At 54.6% G+C, this 22,039-nt stretch overlaps 1 protein-coding gene across 2 annotated transcripts in view; it reads left to right on the forward strand.

Annotated features, from left to right (window-relative positions):
* LOC147725702 (rho-related BTB domain-containing protein 2-like) overlaps positions 1 to 22,039 on the forward strand; it is a 595,476-nt gene that overhangs the window by 437,597 nt on the left and 135,840 nt on the right. The window contains exons 7-8 of one of the 2 annotated variants that reach the window (XR_015309799.1): positions 2,770 to 2,920; positions 11,407 to 11,490. Coding sequence is in view for 1 of the 2 variants with exons in the window: in XM_086964380.1 (XP_086820506.1) it covers positions 2,770 to 2,920; positions 11,402 to 11,490 (240 nt within the window). In the remaining variant the exon portion in view is untranslated. Of the gene's footprint in view, positions 1 to 2,769; positions 2,921 to 11,401; positions 11,491 to 22,039 lie in introns of both variants that reach the window. The other variant, XM_086964380.1, reaches the window with a different exon arrangement.

Below are 22,039 nucleotides of genomic sequence, written 5' to 3' on the forward strand. Positions count from 1 at the left end.
TTCTTTAATAATGTTCTGGGGGGCACATGGCACCCCCGCTGCCCCAGGGACCGGCACTCCGCGGCTTCTATTTAAATAAATAAATACCTGTGTGGGGGGGCTAAAGCCCCCGCCACACACCCCAGGTACCGCTACCTCCCCAGGGAGGGCACTAACTATGCCTATTTGGGGGTCCGTTACGAACACCGAGCCCCGAACCACCACCACCTCCCCGGGGCTTTAACAATGTTGGGAGGGGGCCGCACGGCCCCCTCCTGGAGCCCTGTGATGGCCCTGGGGACCACCACCACCCAGGGCCGGCTCCTGCAGTGTCCCGGGTGCCCACCACGGTACACTGCTGTTTGCTAGGGCAGGACGGGAGCCTCGTAGCTCCCACCCTGCCATAGCAAACTCTGCTTTGGTTTTTGGAAGAGAGATGGGGGAAACCTGCTCTCTCTTCCAAAAACCAAAGCAGATTGCTTTTCCACACGGGGAGCTGCATCTTAGCAACTCCCCACGTGGAAAAGCAATGCCGGCTCCCGCAGGACGCGGGGAGTTGGCGGGACTGTTGGGGTATTTGGGACCCCCCACAATCCCCACTGGAGAGGGCCAGCCCCGGGGGAAGGGGCCCCCGGGGCCATAAGTGGCCCGGGAGGGGGGCCACGTGGCCCCCCTCCTCAATAATTAATTTTAAAAAAATCAAACAAAGCCCGGCCCCGGGGATGGGGTCCTCGGGCCATAAATGGCCTGAGGAGAGGGGCAACGCAGTCCCCCACCAAATTATTATTATTTTTTTTTAAACTGGCCATGCCCCGGGGGATGGGGTTCCCGGGGCCAATTATGTCTTTGGGAGGGGGGCCACGCGGCCCACTTCCAATTTAAAAAAAAATTTAAATAGGTGTCAGACCCTGGGGGATGGGGTCCCGAGGGCCAATACAATATGAAAAGAAGAGGGGGCGACACAGCCCCCGTTCCTATAAAAATAAATAAACAACCAAGACCGGCATCGTGCCGGAGGCCCCGCCCCCTCCCTGCAGCACTCTGCAAACACGCCCCCTGGTGCGTTTGCAGATGGGGAACTAATTCCCCTTGAATACTGGGGAACCCTGGGGGCCAAATAGCCCACCAGGAACCTCCAGTATGCGCCAGGGTGCTGCGTTGCAGAGAGGTGTTCAGAGGCCACGCCCCTTTTTACACCTCTCTGCAACGCAGCTCTGTGGCGTTTAATGGAGGTACCTGGTGGGCTAGTTGCACCGCATGGACCATCAGGATTGAAGGGGACTTAATCCCTCAACTTAAAATGCACCAGTGCAAACACGCCCTGTGGCGCTTTTTAAGTTGGGGAAATAATTCCCCTTCAATCCTGAGGGCCCCTGGGGGCCAACTAGCCCATCAGGTCCTTCCAGTAAGCGCCACTGTGCTGCGTTGCAGAGAGGTGGCCCAGGCTGTGCCCCTTTTTACACCTCTCTGCAATGCAGCTCTGTGGCGCTAACTGGAAGCACCTGGTGGGCTAGGTGGACCCTAGGGACTCTCAGGATTCAAGGGGAATACATCTCCCAACTTAAAACGGCCACAGAGCGTGGTTACACAGTGGTGAAGGGAGGGGACGGGGCCTGAGGTGACGTGTGCAAACACACCCTGTGGCGCGTTTTAAGTTGGGGAAATAATTCCCCTTAAATCCCGAGGGCCCCTGGGGGCCAACTAGCCCACCAGGGCTAGTTGGCAGAGGTGGTCCAGGCCGTGCCCCTTTTTACACCTCTCTGCAACACAGCTCTGTGATGCTAACTGGAAGCACCTGGTGGGCTATTTGGACCCAAGGGACACTCAGGATTCAAGGGACTTTATCACCAAATTCAAACGGCCACAGGGCGTGTTTGCACACGTCACCACAGGTCCCCCCCCCCCCCTCCCTTCACCAGTGTGCGAACGCGCCCAGTGGCGCGTTTTAAGAGGTAGTTTTAATCCCCCTGTACTATTATGTACTAGGGTCTTACCGAGGAGCCCATGGTAATCACAGGGGTACCCCAACGCATAGTGTTCCCTAGTGTATGTCAGTGTTTTCACTGTATTCTAAGTTTCTTTTAGCATAGCACTGACTCTAGGACTGGTTAGTCAGTCAGTTACCACCAGTACCCATCTGAAAAAGTTGAGGGTACAGGATGATTTTGCAAAAAGTTCTCTTTTTGCTCCTCTGTTTGTTCTTTCTGCACGTCTTGCTTCTTCCTGCACTTTTATTCGCCTTTGTGGACTTCTTTTGTTTCTTTCTGCATTTCTTTTTCTTCCTTCTGTGTGTTTTTTCTTCTTTCTTCACATGTCCTACCTCTGTAGACATAGTTAAAAACTAGTATTTAAAAAACCTTACAAGTTCACTTAAAAAACCATAGGTTTCAGGCATGTTATAGTTAGAAATTAGCATTTACAATTTTTGGGGGAATTCACTGAAAAAAACATAGGTTTCAGAGACGTTATAGTTAGAAATTAGCATTTAAAAAACCTTTGAAATTCACTGAAAAAACCATAGGTTTCAGGCACGTTATATTTAAATAATTGCATTTAAAAAACCTTCGAAATTCACAGAAAAAACATTGTTTCAGGGGTGTTGTAGTTAGTTGGACATTTCACTCGTAGAAAACCATAGAATTTTCTCATTGACTCACTTTTCGAGACCCAGAAGCCATGAGCGCTGCGGTCATTTGCCTTCTCCATCTCAGCACTACAGCTGCTCTAGGTGGCCATGTGTACTGTGTGGGAGAGAGTCTCAGTAACCATCTTACTCCTCACTCTTTCCAGGTATCTCTCCCCGGGACTAGCTGCTCATGCCTGCGTGCTGTCCTGGAGTACCTGTACTTGGGGCTCTTCACGCCTGTGGCCACTCTGGATGCCATGGAGATGCTGATTCTGACGAACCGTCTGTGCCTGCCACGGCTACAGGCACTGACAGGTGAGTGTCCATGCATGTTCAGTTCGCAAGCACTCCATATTCTCCAAGTATTGACTGCCCTCAGAATGAATAAGGAATGGTAGTGGTGCTCCACTAAATGGATGGCCAAGGACATGCAGCCTTCATGTACTGATTATAAGAGATCTTACTAACCCTAGATACTCTCAAGTCGTCTCCTTATCTCTTAGTGCTTGTTGTGATGCGGCCCCATGGGCGTGTGGTAGCCGCAGGCATATGTGTCTTGTGATGCAGCCCCTAGGACGTATGTAGCGGCAGGCACACGTATCTTGTGATGCGGCCCCTAGGACATGTGGTAGGGGCAGGCACGCATGTGTTGAGATGCGGCCCCTAGGACGTGTGGTAGCGGTGGGCACGCCTGTCTTGTGATGCGGCCCCTAGGACTTGTGGTAGTGGCAGGCATGCTTGTCCTGTGATGCGGCCCCTAGGACGTGTGGTAGCGGCGGGCACGTGTGTGTTGTGATGACCCCCCTATGACGTGTGGTAGCGGCGGGCACGCTTGTGTTGTGATGCGGCCCCTACGACGTGTAGTAGCAGAGTGCACGCGTGTCTTGTGATGCGCCCCCCAGGACGTGTGGTAGCCGCAGGCACGAGTGTCTTATGATGCGGCCCCTAGGATGTGTGGTAGCAGCGGGCACATGGAGTGGTGTGGCTCACTGGTTAGAGGCGGCAGACCCGGGAGCAGAGGACGGCCCGGGACCAGGGTTCAATTCCCGACGCGGCAGGGTCGTGGACCAGGGTCAGCAGACTCGATAATTCTCATCTCGGTGCCTACTCTAACCAGGGATCACAGTCGGCAACTCTGGGCATTAGCTTGCCTCATCTCCACAACGGCCCCCCACATACGCCGGGGATGCCTGGTTTCACCTTGGACATACCCAGTAGGAACCATCTCACAGGGAAAGCCAGGACGGGTTCCCCTGCGGTCTACTGCGCAGAGATACTCCTTCGGGAGTCGATTCTAGCGCATTACAAACCCACAATTAATTAATGTGTTGTGATGCGGCCCCTACGACGTGTAGTAGCAGCGGGCACGCGTGTCTTGTGATGCGGCCCCTATGACGTGTGGTAGCGGCAGGCATGCATGTCTTATGATGTGGCCCCTAGGACGTGTGGTAGCAGCGGGCACGTGTGTCTTGTGATGCGGCCCCTAGGACGTGTGGTAGTGGCAGGCACGTGTGTCTTGTGATGCGGCCCCTAGGACGTGTGGTAGCGGCAGGCACGCGTGCCTTGTGATGCGGCCCCTAGGATGTGTGGTAGTGGCAGGCACGTGTGTCTTGTGAAGCGGCTCCTAGGACATGTGGTAGCGGCGGGCACGCAGGTGTGGTGATGCATCCCCTAAAATGTGTGGTAGCAGCGGGCACGCGTGTCTTGTGATGCGGCCTCTAGGGCATGTGGTAGCGGCAGGCAAGCGTGTCTTGTGATGCGGCTCCTAGGACGTGTGGTAGCGGCAGGCCGCGTGTGTTGTGATGCGGCCCCTAGGATGTGTGGTAGCGGCGGGCACGGATATATTGTGATGCGGACCCTAGGACATGTAGTACCTGCAGGCAAGCCTGTCTTGTGATGCGGCCTCTAGGAAGTGTCGTTGCGGCAGGCACGCATGTCTTGTGATGCGGCCCCTAGGATGTGTGATAGCGGAAGGCACGCATGTCTTGTGATGCGGCCCCTGGGACGTGTGGTAGTGGCTGTCATGTGTGTCTTGTGATGCGGCCCCTAGGACGTGTGGTAGCGGCAGGCACGCGTGTGTTGTGATGTGGCCCCTAGGACGTGTGGTAGCGGCAGGCACGCATGTCAGTGATACAGCCCCTAGGACGTGTGGTAGCGGCAGGCACGCGTGTGTTGTGATGCAACCCCTAGGGCGTGTGGTAGCAGCAGGCACGCGTGTCTTGTGATGCAGCCCCTAGGACGTGTGGTAGCGGCAGGCACGCGTGTGGTAGCAGCGGGCACGCATGTGTTGTGATTCGGCCCCTACGACGTGTAGTAGCGGCGGTCATGCGTGTCTTGTGATGCGACCCTAGGACGTGTGGTACTGGAAGGCACGTGTGTTTTGTGATGCGGCCCCTAGGATGTTTGGTAGCTGCTGGCACGCGTGTGTTGTGATGCATCCCCTAAAACGTGTGGTAGCGGCGGGCTCGCGTGTCTTGTGATGCGACCTCTAGGACGTGTGGTAGCAGTGGGCACGCGTGTGTTGTGATGCTTCCCCTAGGACGTGTGGTTGCAGCAGGCACGCGTGTTTTGTGATATTGCCCCTAGGACGTGTGGTAGCGGCAGGCACGCGTGTCTTATGATATGGCCCCTAGGAAGTGTGGTAGCAGCGGGCACGCATGTGTTGTGATTCAGCCCCTATGACGTCTAGTAGCGGCGGTCATGCGTGTCTTGTGATGCGACCCCTAGGACGTGTGGTACTGGAAGGCACGTGTGTTTTGTGATGTGGCCCCTAGGACGTTTGGTAGCGGCGGGCACGCCTGTTTTGTGATATTGCGTCTAGGACGTGTGGTAGCGGCAGGCACGCGTGTCTTGTGATGCGGCCTTTAGGACGTGTGGTAGCAGCGGGCACGCGTGTGTTGTGATGCCTCCCAAAGGACGTGTGGTTGCAGCAGGCACGCGTGTTTTGTGATAGTGCCCCTAGGACGTGTGGTAGCGGCAGGCACGCATGTCTTATGATATGGCCCCTAGGAAGTGTGGTAGCAGCGGGCACGCATGTGTTGTGATGCGGCCCCTAGGACGTGTAGTAGCGGCAGGCACGCGTGTCTTGTGATGCGGCCCCTAGGGCATGTGGTAGTGGCAGGCATGTGTGTCTTGTGATGCATCCCCTGAAACGTGTGGTAGCGGCGGGCACGTGTGTCTTGGGATGCGGCCTCTAGGACGTGAGGTAGCGGCAAGCCTGCGTGTCTTGTGATGCGGCCCCTAGGACATGTGATAGCGGCGGGTACGCGTGTGTTGTGATTCGGCCCTTAGGACGTGTGGTAGCGGCAGGCAAGCATGTCTTGTGATGCGGCCCCTAGGACGTGTGGTAGCGGCCGGCACGCGTGTGTTGTGGTGCGGCCCCTAGGAAGTGTGGTAGCGGCAGGCCCGCGTGTGTTGTGATGCAGCCCCTAGGGCGTGTGGTAGTAGCAGGCACGCGTGTCTTGTGATGCAGCCCCTAGGACGTGTGGTAGCAGCGGGCACACATGTGTTGTGGTTCGGCCCTACGACGTGTAGTAGCGGCGGTCACGCGTGTCTTGTGATGCGACCCCTAGGACGTCTGGTGCTGGAAGGCACGTGTGTTTTGTGATGTCTTGGGATGCGGCCCCTAGGACATGTGATAGCGGCGGGTACGCGTGTGTTGTGATTCGGCCCTTAGGACGTGTGGTCGCGGCAGGCAAGCATGTCTTGTGATGCGGCCCCTAGGACGTGTGGTAGCGGCGGGCACGCGTGTTTTGTGATATTGCCCCTAGGACGTGTGGTAGCGGCAGGCACGCGTGTCTTGTGATGCGGCCTCTAGGACGTGTGGTAGCAGCGGGCACGCGTGTGTTGTGATGCCTCCCCTAGGACGTGTGGTTGCAGCAGGCACGCGTGTTTTGTGATATTGCCCCTAGGACATGTGGTAGCGGCAGGCACGCGTGTCTTATGATATGGCCCCTAGGAAGTGTGGTAGCAGCGGGCACGCATGTGTTGTTATGCGCCCCCTAGGACGTGTAGTAGCAGCAGGCACGCGTGTCTTGTGATGCGGCCCCTAGGGCATGTGGTAGTGGTAGGCATGTGTGTCTTGTGATGCATCCCCTAAAACGTGTGGTAGCGGCGGGCACGTGTGTCTTGGGATGCGGCCCCTAGGACGTGTGATAGCGGCAGGCACGCGTGTTTTGTGATTCGGCCCTTAGGACGTGTGGTAGCGGCAGGCAAGCATGTCTTGTGATGCGGCCCCTAGGACGTGTGGTAGCGGCAGGCACGCGTGTGTTGTGATGCGGCCCCTAGGAAGTGTGGTAGCAGCAGGCACGCGTGTGTTGTGATGCAGCCCCTAGGGCGTGTGGTAGCAGCAGGCACGTGTGTCTTGTGATGCAGCCCCTAGGACGTTTGGTAGCGGCAGGCACGCGTGTCTAATGATGCGGCCCCTAGGACGTGTGGTAGCAGCGGGCACGCATGTGTTGTGATTCAGCCCCTACGACGTGTATTAGCGGCGGTCACGCGTGTCTTGTGATGCGACCCCTAGGACGTGTGGTAGCAGCGGGCACGCATGTGTTGTGATTCAGCCCCTACGACGTGTATTAGCGGCGGTCACGCGTGTCTTGTGATGCGACCCCTAGGACGGGTGGTAGTGGAAGGCACGTGTGTTTTGTAATGCGGCCCCTATGGCATGTGGTAGTGGCAGGCATGTGTGTCCTGTGATGTATCCCCTGAAACGTGTGGTAGCGGCGGGCACGTGTGTCTTGGGATGCGGCCTCTAGGACGTGAGGTAGCGGCAAGCACCAGTGTCTTGTGATGTGGCCCCTAGGACATGTGATAGCGGCGGGTACGCGTGTGTTGTGATTCGGCCCTTAGGACGTGTGGTAGCGGCAGGCAAGCATGTCTTGTGATGCGGCCCCTAGGACGTGTGGTAGCGGCAGGCACGCGTGTGTTGTGGTGCGGCCCCTAGGAAGTGTGGTAGCGGCAGGCCCGTGTGTGTTGTGATGCAGCCCCTAGGGCGTGTGGTAGCGGCGGGCACGTTTGTCTTGGGATGCAGCCTCTAGGACGTGAGGTAGCGGCAAGCACGCGTGTCTTGTGATGCGGCCCCTAGGACGTGTGATAGCGGCGGGCACGCGCGTGTTGTGATTCGGCCCTTAGGACGTGTGGTAGCGGCAGGCACGCATGTGTTGTGATGCGGCCCCTAGGAAGTGTGGTAGCAGCAGGCACGCGTGTGTTGTGATGCAGCCCCTAGGGCGTGTGGTAGCAGCAGGCACGCGTGTCTTGTGATGCAGCCCCTAGGACGTTTGGTAGCGGCAGGCACACGTGTCTTATGATGCGGCCCCTAGGACGTGTGGTAGCAGCGGGCACGCATGTGTTGTGATTCGGCCCCTACGACGTGTATTAGCGGCGGTCACGCGTGTCTTGTGATGCGACCCCTAGGACGTGTGGTAGTGGAAGGCACGCGTGTGTTGTGATGCAGCCCCTACGGCGTGTGGTAGCGGCGGGCAAGCGTGTGTTGTGATGCATCCCCTAAAACGTGTGGTAGCGGCGGGCACGCGTGTCTTGTGATGCAAACACTAGGACGTGTGGTAGCAGCGGGCACGCGTGTGTTGTGATGCGTCCCCTAGGACGTGTGGTGCTGGAAGGCACGTGTGTTTTGTGATGTCTTGTGATGCGGCCCCTAGGACATGTGATAGCGGCGGGTACGCGTGTGTTGTGATTCGGCCCTTAGGACGTGTGGTCGCGGCAGGCAAGCATGTCTTGTGATGCGGCCCCTAGGACGTGTGGTAGCGGCGGGCACGCGTGTTTTGTGATATTGCCCCTAGGACGTGTGGTAGCGGCAGGCACGCGTGTCTTGTGATGCGGCCTCTAGGACGTGTGGTAGCAGCGGGCACGCGTGTGTTGTGATGCCTCCCCTAGGACGTGTGGTTGCAGCAGGCACGCGTGTTTTGTGATATTGCCCCTAGGACATGTGGTAGCGGCAGGCACGCGTGTCTTATGATATGGCCCCTAGGAAGTGTGGTAGCAGCGGGCACGCATGTGTTGTTATGCGCCCCCTAGGACGTGTAGTAGCAGCAGGCACGCGTGTCTTGTGATGCGGCCCCTAGGGCATGTGGTAGTGGTAGGCATGTGTGTCTTGTGATGCATCCCCTAAAACGTGTGGTAGCGGCGGGCACGTGTGTCTTGGGATGCGGCCCCTAGGACGTGTGATAGCGGCAGGCACGCGTGTTTTGTGATTCGGCCCTTAGGACGTGTGGTAGCGGCAGGCAAGCATGTCTTGTGATGCGGCCCCTAGGACGTGTGGTAGCGGCAGGCACGCGTGTGTTGTGATGCGGCCCCTAGGAAGTGTGGTAGCAGCAGGCACGCGTGTGTTGTGATGCAGCCCCTAGGGCGTGTGGTAGCAGCAGGCACGTGTGTCTTGTGATGCAGCCCCTAGGACGTTTGGTAGCGGCAGGCACGCGTGTCTAATGATGCGGCCCCTAGGACGTGTGGTAGCAGCGGGCACGCATGTGTTGTGATTCAGCCCCTACGACGTGTATTAGCGGCGGTCACGCGTGTCTTGTGATGCGACCCCTAGGACGTGTGGTAGCAGCGGGCACGCATGTGTTGTGATTCAGCCCCTACGACGTGTATTAGCGGCGGTCACGCGTGTCTTGTGATGCGACCCCTAGGACGTGTGGTAGTGGAAGGCACGTGTGTTTTGTAATGCGGCCCCTATGGCATGTGGTAGTGGCAGGCATGTGTGTCCTGTGATGTATCCCCTGAAACGTGTGGTAGCGGCGGGCACGTGTGTCTTGGGATGCGGCCTCTAGGACGTGAGGTAGCGGCAAGCACGAGTGTCTTGTGATGTGGCCCCTAGGACATGTGATAGCGGCGGGTACGCGTGTGTTGTGATTCGGCCCTTAGGACGTGTGGTAGCGGCAGGCAAGCATGTCTTGTGATGCGGCCCCTAGGACGTGTGGTAGCGGCAGGCACGCGTGTGTTGTGGTGCGGCCCCTAGGAAGTGTGGTAGCGGCAGGCCCGTGTGTGTTGTGATGCAGCCCCTAGGGCGTGTGGTAGCGGCGGGCACGTTTGTCTTGGGATGCAGCCTCTAGGACGTGAGGTAGCGGCAAGCACGCGTGTCTTGTGATGCGGCCCCTAGGACGTGTGATAGCGGCGGGCACGCACGTGTTGTGATTCGGCCCTTAGGACGTGTGGTAGCGGCAGGCACGCATGTGTTGTGATGCGGCCCCTAGGAAGTGTGGTAGCAGCAGGCACGCGTGTGTTGTGATGCAGCCCCTAGGGCGTGTGGTAGCAGCAGGCACGCGTGTCTTGTGATGCAGCCCCTAGGACGTTTGGTAGCGGCAGGCACACGTGTCTTATGATGCGGCCCCTAGGACGTGTGGTAGCAGCGGGCACGCATGTGTTGTGATTCGGCCCCTACGACGTGTATTAGCGGCGGTCACGCGTGTCTTGTGATGCGACCCCTAGGACGTGTGGTAGTGGAAGGCACGCGTGTGTTGTGATGCAGCCCCTACGGCGTGTGGTAGCGGCGGGCAAGCGTGTGTTGTGATGCATCCCCTAAAACGTGTGGTAGCGGCGGGCACGCGTGTCTTGTGATGCAAACACTAGGACGTGTGGTAGCAGCGGGCACGCGTGTGTTGTGATGCGTCCCCTAGGACGTGTGGTGGCGGCAGGCATGCGTGTCTTGTGATATGACGCCTAGGACGTGTGGTAGCAGCGGGCACGCGTATCTTGTGATGCGGCCCTTAGGATGTGTGGTAGTGGCAGGCACGCATGTCTTATGATGCGGCCTCTAGGACATGTGGTAGCAGCGGGCACGCGTGTGTTGTGATGCCTCCCCTAGGACGTGTGGTTGCAGCAGGCACGCGTGTTTTTTGATATGGCCCCTAGGAAGTGTTGTAGCGGCAGGCACGTTTGTCCTGTGATACGGCCCCTAGGAAGTGTGGTAGCAGCGGGCACGCATGTCTTGTGATGCGGTCTCTAAGACGTGTGGTAGCGGCAGGCACGCGTGTCTTGTGATGCGGCTCCTAGCACATGTGGTAGCAGCAGGCACGTGTGTCTTGTGATGCGGCTCCTAGGACGTGTGGTTGCAGCAGGCACGCGTGTCTTGTGATGCGGCCCCTAGGACGTGTGGTAGCGGCAGGCACGCGTGTCTTGTGATGTGGCCCTAGGACGTGTGGTAGTGGCAGACACGCGTGTCATGTGATGCGGCCCTTAGGACGTGTGGTAGCTGCAGGCATACGTGTCCTGTGATGCGCCTCCTATGACGTGTGGTAGAGGCAGGCACACTTGTCTTGTGATGCGGCCCCTATGACGTGTGGTAGCGGCAGGCACACGTGTCTTGTGGTGCGGCTCCTAGGACGTGTGGTAGCGGCACGCACACGTGTCTTGTGATGTGGCTTCTAGGACGTGTGGTAGCGGCAAGTACGCGTGACTTGTTATGCGGCTCCACGACGTGTGGTAGCGGCAGGCATGCGTGTCTTGTGATGCGGCGCCCTAGTACGTGTGGTAGCGACAGGCAAGCGTGTCTTGTGATGTGGCCCCTAGGACGTGTGGTAGCGGCAGGTACGTGTGTCTTGTGATGCGGCTCCTAGGACGTGTGGTAGCGGCAGGCACACGTGTCTTGTGATGCGGCTCCTAGGACGTGTGGTAGCGGCAGGCACACGTGTCTTGTGATGCGGCCCCTAGGATGTGTGGTAGCGGCAGGCACACGTGTCATGTGATGCGGCTCCTAGGACCTGTGGTAGCGGCAGGCACGCTTGTCTTGTGATGCGGCCCTGGGTCTCTTTCCGCCCTAACCCTGATCTTCTTTTCCAGAGCAGCACGCGGTGGACGAGCTCCTCAGGGCCTATGTCCAGGGGGTGGACATCGACGGACAGGTGCTTATCTACCTAGACATGGCTCAGGTAAGACGCGTAGCACAGCAGACAAACTCCTGATAAGTACTACAGGGGGAAATGCAAGGTGGGAAGCCCCAGATACCACAGCATTGTAAGACCGAGCTCGCCTCGCCCTAAGTCAGCCCTCTGCTTGCTGGCCACAGAAGTCTGGAATTCCTTACCCAAACGGACCAGAGGCCACAGCAGTGAACATCTCCCATGAACACATCCCAGGGAGGCAATTGTGCCACACAATGCGTGTGCCCCGAGGTCTCTGCCCAGGGGCCTTAACACAATCCTTGCTCAGGAAGGAGTTGACCTTCTCACCGCTCAATTTCTACTCTCAGCTGACAGCTTTCCAACCTCTGAACTCACAACCTTTGCAAGTACAAACAGTTTTGTAAAACCCTTTCAACAAACCACCCTTTTGACAGCCTTCTAATCTCAAATACAGACATAATGTAGTCTAGGCCCAGTACCACTTGATGTATCTGACCGTGCTGTAAGCATCACCGTGCTATAATCTCATTCTACATGCACGCTGCCAACACCTCCCACGCACTCCCTTGTGTGACGAGGTCAATATAACATCTGTGTGTGTCTTCCAGACCGAGGCTGCCATCCTTTCAGGACCTTATAATGTCAAACGCACACATAATACAGTCCAAAACCCAGAAATAGTTGATGGGTCTAAATGCTCTAATCATATTCTACATGCACATCACCAGCACCACCACCATTAACGCCACCACCATCATTACCGCTACCAGCACCGCCACCATTACTGCCACCACCATCATTACCGACACCAGCACCACCACCCTTACCGCCACCACCATTACAGCCACCACCATCAATACCGCCACCACCACCATTACCGCCACCATCATTTCCGCCACCACCATCATTACCGCCACCAGCACCGCCACCATTACCGCCACCACCATTACAGCCAAAACCATCAATACCGCCACCACCATCAATACCACCACCACCATCAGCGCTACCACCATCATTTCCGCCACCACCATCAACACCACCATTACCGCCACCACCATTACAGCCAAAACCATCAATATCGCCACCCATTACCGCCACCACCATCATTACCACCACCATTACCGCCACCACCATCATTACCGCCACCAGCACCGCCACCATCACTGCCACCACCACCATTACCGCCACCACCATCATTACCACCACCATTATCGCCACCACACCGCCACCATTACTGCCACCACCATCATTATCGCCACCATTACCGCCACCACCATCAATACCGCCACCACCATCATTACCACCACCAGCACCACCACGATTACCGCAACCACCATCAATACCCCCACCAGCACCACCATCATCATTACCGCCACCAACACCATTACCGCCACCAACACCATTACCAGCTCCAGCACCACCACCAATACCGCCACCACCATCATTACCCCCACAAGCACCATTACCGCCACCACCATCAATACCGCCACCACCATTACCACCATCATTACCGCCACCACCATCATTACCGTCACCACCATTACTGCCACCAGCACCACCACCATTACCGCCACCACCACCATTACTGCCACCACCACCATTACCGCCACCACCACCATTACCGCCACCACCACCATTACCGCCACCACCATCATTACCGCCACCACCATCATTACCGCCACCACCATTACCAGCACCACCACCATTTCCGCCACCACCATGATTACCGCCACCAACACCAACTCCCATCCACAACCACAGATGAAGAGGGAGTCCATGGAAGACGTGTGTGTGCCTGGGGACTGAGGCTCACATCCTAGGGTGCCAGAAGCCCCAGGGTGGCAACAGGCATATCGTTAACAATGCTTTTTAGAGTGGGGGCAAGCAGCGGCGTGTTAGTAGGAATAAGAGGGATTTGCAATGTGCATCTGATGTATCCGCTTATGTATTTTATTTTCTCCTGTATCAGCTTAACCTCCCTGCTTCGCTGAACATCGCTTCGATACCCTGAAGGGTCTTGTTTGCGCTATATGAAACCTTTCAAATAATTTTTTAAAAAGGGATTGGTTTGTGGGTTAGATTTTGATATTAAGCCTCCTCCCTTTTCTGATGAAAGGCAGGGTTGGATTGGGATCACAATTTGGCCCAGGCACTGATGAAAAAAAGTGGCCCACATTCGTGGGGCGTGGCCTACATTCGCGGGCGGGCCCTTTCTTGAAACACACAGGGAATGTAAGTGGGAGTATATTGTTCTTGGGAAGGACACAGGGCCAAGGTGACAATGTCCTACAAGCTGAGCAACTGAAAAACAGCGAGGCCCCTTTCTATTACAAAATTATTCCCCAGCCCTCCAGCGTAGGAGCACCTGAAAAACAGCGAGGCCACTTTCTATTTAAAAATGATTCCCCAGCAGTCCAGGGCAGGAGCACCTAAAAAACAGCGAGGCCCCTTTCTTTTAAAAAATTATGCCCCAGCCCTCCAGCGCAGGAGCACCTGAAAAGCAGCAAGGCCCCATCTATTTGTAAATTACTCAGCCCTCACCGCCCTTCACTGCCTGAGCAATGGCATGGCAGGAGAGGGGATAAAGCAAAAAACACAGCTGTTGGGTGTAGGAGAGTAGGATCTACTCTTATAGTTACCCCCACTTTTTGCTGATGTTTCACTGTTTTTCACTGCTATCCAGGACCCCAGCCTAGCTGCTTCCTCTCTAAATTGATTCTAAGTACTTTAGGTACACTCCAGTTTGGTTACTGGGGTACCCTTATGAGTCCCTAGTATATGGTACCTTAGGTACCTAGGGCATGGGTACCGCAGAGGCCTACCAGGGGCTACAGCATGTATTATGCCAACCCTGGGAAGCCTTCCAAAATGACACCACAGGACTGCTACTGCAGCCTGGGTAAGGTGGTGCATGCACCCCTTACTTAGATATAGGTTACCTATAATCACGATACATATAAACCTATCAGTCACCCCTATGGCAGGCCTTATCAATCCTGAAGGCAGGGTGCTTGGTTTTGCGTGGGAGGGTGCCTAAAGCATGAGCAGGGCCCCTCTGCAGCTTTCGGAACCTATTCTCTGGGGCTGTTCTGTGATGCAGCCAGACCATATACTATTAAGTGCATTATATCCTTGCGGTAAATGCTAACTTTGGAATGGTTGCAGGAAACATGTCATGTTTGGTGTCAAACACTTTGGAATCCTACCCAAAGACATGTACACACCGGTATACCCGGTACCAGTTTTAAAGAGCCCTGGCATCACAAAATGGATGCTCCAGCCACAGACACAAGTCTGGCCTCCTGCTGCTGGAAGAAACTCTGGCAGGGGGGTTGGACAATAGGTTTCCTGTCACAGGGAGGTGTGACCACCTCCCAGACAGGCTTTAGTGTATTGGGGCTGGGTGGGTGCACTCTCTGGGGGCACATTTGGTGTCCCAGTGCATAGGCAAGTTCAAACCGGTTGCAGGGGCTACCAGCCCTAGCTCTGGCACGAAACTGGACAAAGGAAATGGGTGTAGCCACCCCTCTTTCCAAACCCTCCCATAGGTGGGTCCCCAGAGTATGTCCAACCCGTTCTTTGAGTATAAGAAAGGAACCCCTGGCTACAGGACTTTAGATTATACCTGGACAAAACTCTGCTACAGAAATCCTGGAACTTCGACGATCTACACGGCTAGATGACTGAAGAATCTCCCTTGGAGTAAAGGAGTTACTCCCCTGCTTGGCTGGCACCAACGAAGCAATTGCTGGTCTGCATCTCCGGACTCCGAAGTATGTGCAGCCCAGGAGGTTGGTTTCCAGACTTCTCAGAGGCCGACCCGAGTCCCCAGCAAAGCTGAGACCCGCAGCCCTCGTGACTGACGTGGAACCGGAACTCCCGGACAACGTGCACATTTGCAAGTGCATCAGCTTCTCATCATTCTTTGAGGCTGTGCTTTGGGTTACTTGTAGCCCAGGCCCGAGCACCTTTTGTACCAAAGATTGCTGGCCTACACTCCACGAGTGTTCCGTGAGCCAGTTCTGTGTGCTTCCGCTCTAGGCCCCTTTGCGATCCCCGTTCCGTCGACTGGTGGGTCACTGTGAAGGCAACTCTGATTTTCTTTGGGTTCACCTGGTTACTCCAGACATGCCCTGACTCTCCACCACTTGGTGACTCCCTCGGACCTTGCTGGTCCGCACCGAAGCATTTCTGCGTGGGTTGCTGTTGCCAAGGCTTGTTGGGTCCAATCCGGTCACCGACACCGCAGCACTCAACGTACTTCGTGGGACAGCTCGAATCCAGCTCCTGGTCGTCAACGATGCCTCCTGGTCCTCGTAGCTGTAGAGTCAAGCTTCACCTCTTCAACCTGAAATCACCCGACCTGGGTGGGCATTCGACTATTGTGCCCCTGGTCACTAGCAAGTGACCCAGACTCTGTCCCCTCTGCTTTCAGGTTCTTCTCATCTTCGATCCAGGCTTGGATCACCTCGGACACTTTCCACTTCGGTGGCAGCAGCACTTTGCAGCAAATCGCCATTGAAATCAACGACAATTCCCGACACCAAAAGACACCTATGCACCCGGCTTCTCTGGGTGAGGTCTTTCGAGTACTCCGGTGCTCCCGTGGGTGTTGGCCCTAGAACCCCTGAAGTCTAAAGGGGTTTGCTCGATGTCCTCTTCCAAGTGTCCTTAATCTTTAAATTTCCAACCCCGACTATCCCCATAGAAGCTAACAGTGATTCGCAGCTGTGTTCTCACACTGCACACGTCCCACGTGGGTCTCTGTGTCACTACCTTGAGTGGTTCCTCGTGGTCCCAGTGATTCTACCGGCTCTAGGCCTTGTGTCTAGTCAAGTCGTGGTTCTTATACCACTTTCTTAATATATGGTTTGGTACGCCACTAGGGCTCAACGTATATTGTATTTACTGTGTGATATTAAGTGTAACGTAGGTGCTTTTGCCTCTAGCGGCCTAAAGAGACTAGAGGAATGTGTTTAGAATAAATTCATATGTTCGAGGCATATGAGCTGCAGATCTTACACTGTGCATTAGATCGCCACCTGATGTTGGGCTCGGATGATTGCATGTTGTTGTCATCTTGGAAGAAGTCTTTCTAGTCACGAGATAGGTGACTCCTCCCTTGGAGGATAGTGCACATGGGCATCGGCTCCATCCTTAGATTGCTTTTTTCCGCCACTGGGTTCGGGTGCAACTTTTCCGCTCCGGTTCGAAAATCGAATGTTCGAGGCAGGTGGGCTGCTGAATTCATATCTGTGCATAGATCGCCGCCTAGTGTTGGGTCCGGATGATTGCATGTTGTTGTCCTGGTAGAGTCTTCGAAGTATCACGAGATAGGTGGCTCCTCCCTTGGACTACAGTGCGCATGGGCATCCTCTCCATCCTCAGATTGTTTTTTTCCGCCATTGGGTGCGGATGTACTTTCCTACACTCCAAGTTCGGGATTCTCTAACTTTCTGTAAAGGCCAAAAGGCCTTCGGTTCCGACGGTATTGTTTAGCGCTTGGTACCGAGACACTTCAGAAACATCTATTGCACTCCGGTCGTCGAATCGGGCTGCGAGTCCTTCTTGACACCACTTGGACCGACCGTCGATGGAACGGAGTCCATTTAAGTTCTGCCCGCAGTGCAACTCAAAGTTCCCGCACACGGATAAGCATCCCGTATGCAACAAATGCTTATCTCCGGATCTCAAGGAAAATAGTTGCCTAGCTTGTTCCCAGTTCCGGTCGAAAAAGACTATCCGGAATCGACGGGCAGCGATGCAAGAAATGCAGAGGTCGGCGCCAGAACCAGACAACATCTTCGACAATGAGGAAGAACTAGGTAGCGCCGAAGAATCGGATCAAGATGAAGAACAATACTCGGAGCACAACAGCATTACTTCGAAGAGGATGAAGAAATCGTCGATCTCGAGGAATACGATCAAGACCACATCGTAGTGGTTGAAGACGACTCCGATAACGACGAGGGGCGAACCGTGAGTACACCGCCCCATATAGACACTGCACCAATATCAGAGACTCAGGTCGAGGCATCGCCAGTGGGCCTTAGCCAAGATCTACACTTTCGTTCTACAGCCCTGCAGTACCGCCCGGCTAAGAACATATTCAAAAAGTTCTCTGAGACACGCCATACGGCGCCGGTTCCATTGAAACCGAAACTCGTCGACAACACCGTCTTCGGACCTAATGTCGTCGATCCATAAGTAGTTAAGCAAAAGGTCCTCGAGCCGAAGGCCGTAGTCCCAACACAACCTTCGAAGCCAAAGACCGTTGAGTCGACATCGAAGACAAAATCTGTCGAGTCGAGCTTGAAACCAAGAGCCGTCGAGTCCACCTCGCGGCCCAAACACGTCGATCCGACGCCAAGGCAAAAGCACGTCGAATCAACCTCTGAGCCAAAGCACGTTGAATCGAGCACACAAGCCTCAAATATCGACAAAGGGAAAAAAACTATCGACAAAAGTAAAAGGCCGACGCCCAAAACTAACGTGCGGAAGCGCCCTTCCTAGCGCTTCCAGCCTGCCGCCGCCATCAACAACGGCGTGCACGCTGACTCCGCCCCTTTTCGAGGCCACGCCCCCTTGATCCCTGGTTAAATACCGCTGATTTTCGAGCGGCTACCAGAAACCCTGACCCAGGTCCTGAGGCGGAAGCCGGGACGCTGGTGGTACTAAGCCTTGTTTTTAATAATTGTTACAATCTGTGTGGTGTCACTTATTTTGATCAGTTGTGTTTTAAAACTGACAGCGTCTTACCTGACTCAGCGCCCTTCCTAGCGCTTCCAGCCTGCCGCCGCCATCAACAACGGCGTGCACGCTGACTCCGCCCCTTTTCGAGGCCACACCCCGAAGTCGCCCTTAAATGTGCCTGTACAGGACGCGCAGCGGACGAGCGCAGCGGGAGCGCCGTTTGCGCGCCGAAGGCGCGCCTAAGGCAAGCCCGTCTGCGCCCGTCCGCGCTAAGACCGCGCCAGGCGCCAGACCCCCTGCCCAAATTCCATCAATCCTAAGGTACGCCTCTAGCGACCTCCACCAACTCCGAGGTAAGCTCGACTGCCCTTGTAAATTTGATATATCTACGGTACTTGTCTCCCCCAGTTGCCCCAATTGCCACTGGACCCTCAACCTAGAGGCAGAACGGTCAACCCCCCCCAATATCCTGCGACCTTTTTTTATAGGTGCCCTAATAAATGCCAGGTCAATGTGTAAACACAGCCAAGACATCCATGATCTCATCATTGACCACGATCTGGACTGCCTAATGATCACCGAGACCTGGCTCACCGAAGATAGTAACCCTGACATCGCCACCGCCCTCCCCCCGGGCTTTTCTTTCCATAGACAAGATAGACAGAAGGGTAGAGGAGGTGGTGTCGCAGTTATCGTCAGGAACACCTTTAGCTGTCACACCTTCTGCCTCGACCCTCTCACCGACGCAGAAGGCTTAGGATTCTGCATAAGCCTTAGCAAAACGCTCTCCTTCACCGGTGGCCTCATCTATCGTCCACCTGGCAACGCTACGAAATTCCTAGACTCGCTAGACGACGCTCTTGGTAGTTTCCTCCTTCGCTATCCACACTTCACACTCTTAGGAGACTTTAATATACATCTTGAATCCACAGCAGACCCGCACTCCAGAAATTTTCTACAATCGTTGGACGTCTTTAACCTACAACAAAGCGTCAAGCTTCCCACACACTCCCTTGGTCACACCTTGGACGGCATCTGTTCTAACCTCCCGTCCCTCTCCTCCCTATCCCCTATACCTCAAATCTGGACTGACCACTGTTTAATCCCCTTTCACATTTCTAGCGGAGACATCCCTACTTGCAATAAACGTTTACGCCAGCCCGCCCGTCCCATCAACTGGAATACTGTCCAGAAAAACCTCACTCTTCACCCCCTTTCCCCATCAAATGCCCCTTCTCCCTCAGGCGATATAGATAGAGACGCTATAAGCCTCAACAACTGGCTCACTCATGAACTTTCGACTCGCTGTGACCACAAACGGGACAAGGCCTTGAAAACAGCTAAATTCAAGGCCCCTTGGTACACGCCTGACCTTACCGCCGCCCATCTCCTTTGCAGAAAAGCTGAGAGGAGATGGCGTAGTACCTACGAAAACAGCGATCGCAGGAACTATATCCTACAGAGGAAAACCTACCTTGCATCCATCAAAGCAGCAAAAAAAATCTACTATGTTAACGCTATTAATGATGCTAGCCAAAAGCAAAAAACCCTTTTTTCCATAGTTAAATCCTTTACCAAACCCAAAGCTCTTCAACCGGAAATCCCCCCATCCCAAGAATTCTGTGACAAAATCTCGGATTATTTTGATGACAAAATCACCCTCATTCACAAAAATTTCCCTCCCCCTCCCCCAGCTTCTTCACAACGGGACCCGGTCCTTGTCCACCAGCCTATAAAAAGTCTCAAAAGCTTTACTCCGGTCACCCTGTCCCAGACCAGAGACGCAATTCTTGCCTGCAAATCTGGCTCCCCCTCTGATCCATGTCCACCTAGGATCCTCCACCTCATCATCGACGAAATCAACCCCTCCATTAACACCATAATCAACCAATCTCTATCATCCGGTTCAGTCCCATGCTCTTGGAAACAAGGGGTGGTCAAGCCGCTCTTAAAAAAGTCGAATAAACCCCCCTCTGACCTGACTAACCTTCGCCCGATCACCCTCCTACCTGCACTAGGTAAAATAACGGAACAGCTGGTCCACAGAGAGCTCAAGACCTATCTGGACTCAAATAATTTACTTCACCCCCAACAATCCGGTTTTCGGCCGAAACACTCCACTGAGACGGCCCTGATCGAGCTGACCGAAACAATCAAAATCCTTCAAGATCAAAGGAAGAAGGCTATCCTGATCCTTCTCGACCTCACGGCAGCTTTCGACACTATTTCCCATTCCATCCTGATCAAGAGACTCTCAGACATCGGTATTACCAACTCTGCCCTATCTTGGATCAGTTCTTTCCTCAGTGACAGGTTCCAAACCGTCTCACTTGGCCCTTATCACTCCAAGGAGAAAAAGGTGTTCTGTGGCGTCCCCCAGGGTTCCATCTTGAGTCCCCTCCTCTTCAATATCTATCTTATCCCTCTCCTTACCCTCATAGAATCGTTCGGCATAACGGTCACTTCTTATGCCGACGATACTCAGCTGATCATCCCCCTTGATGAAAATACCAACACGGCTGAGCTCAACCTGAAACACTGCCTTACAGCAGTCTTCCAATGGATGGACTCCAATCACTTGCGCTGTAACTCGAACAAAAACGAGATTCTTCCCATCGGAAAAAATGCATCCTTCTGCCCTGCCCTGTGGTGGCCGGACAACTCTGCTGCCCCCCCCCAAACCGTCTCATCAGCCAGGAACCTCGGTGTCCTCTTCGACTCCGAGCTATCCTTCGACCTCCACGCTTCGAATACGGCAGGTAAATGCTTCGGCATAATCAAGTCATTAAGGAAATTCTTCGACTTCCTCCCGCTCGAATCGAGAAAAACGGTAGCGGTAGCCCTCATTCTGTCCCGTGTTGACTACTGCAACGGACTCATGGCAGGGACCAAAAAATCTACCCTCGCCAAATTACAAAGTGTCTTGCACACTGCCGCCCGGCTTGTTCTGAAACTTCCACGAAAATCTTCCATCTCTGCAGCCCTTAAGTCCCTGCACTGGCTCCCCCTACACAAGAGAATCCTCTTTAAAATTCTCATCGTAGCTTTCCGAGCCATCAACAAAACCGGTCCTTCCTACCTAACTAAACGCTTCCCCCATTATACTCCGTGCCGCTCCCTTAGATCTGCACAAGACAACCTCATGACCGTGTCTAAATTCAACCTGAAATCCAAAGGCGGCAAAACCCTGAGCAACTTAGCCATTAAAGCCTGGAATAGTATGCCAAGACATCTCAGGTTTCAAACAGCTGAGAAACCATTCCGGAAGCAGCTCAAAACCTGGATCTTCACGCTCCCCGACGACTGGTCCAAAGCTGCCATTTAGCATCCCCCTCTCCACTCTGTGACTGGAATCAGGATCTTCAGCGCCATGATGCTCCTTCCGGAGCGACCGCTTGCGCTTTATAAATAACACTCCAAATATCCAAATATCCAAACGTCGAACCGAAAGTGAAATCTACTGTGGACCAAAACAAATCGGTAGAGCCGAAGCCCCTCGTTCCGAAAAAGGGCATCGAGCCAAAACCACATACACCTAAAACACCTAAAGAGACTGTCGAACCAAACAAACCGCTCGGTCCGAAAAAGGTGGTGAAGCCAGCTAAGGACATCCAGCCGACAAACAGTGTCGACAAACATCAAAAACCCGTCCAACCACCAAAAGCGGTTGAACCAAGTAAACCTACAGACCCAAAATCTGGCAAACCAAAAACTACGGCACCAAAGGCAAAAACTGTGGAGGAAGAGCTTATTCACCCAGACCCCTCCACAGAGGACCAGTCAAAGCTGTACATTGACCCAGCAACTGGCAAAGTGACTGTCTATACAAAGAAGAAAAGGCCTCTGCCAATAGTAGACTTTCCTAGAATACCACTCAAAAAGA

The sequence above is a fragment of the Lissotriton vulgaris genome, chromosome 3_2, assembly GCF_964263255.1.
Source record: "Lissotriton vulgaris chromosome 3_2, aLisVul1.2, whole genome shotgun sequence".
In the NCBI taxonomy this organism is placed as follows: Eukaryota; Metazoa; Chordata; class Amphibia; order Caudata; family Salamandridae; genus Lissotriton; species Lissotriton vulgaris.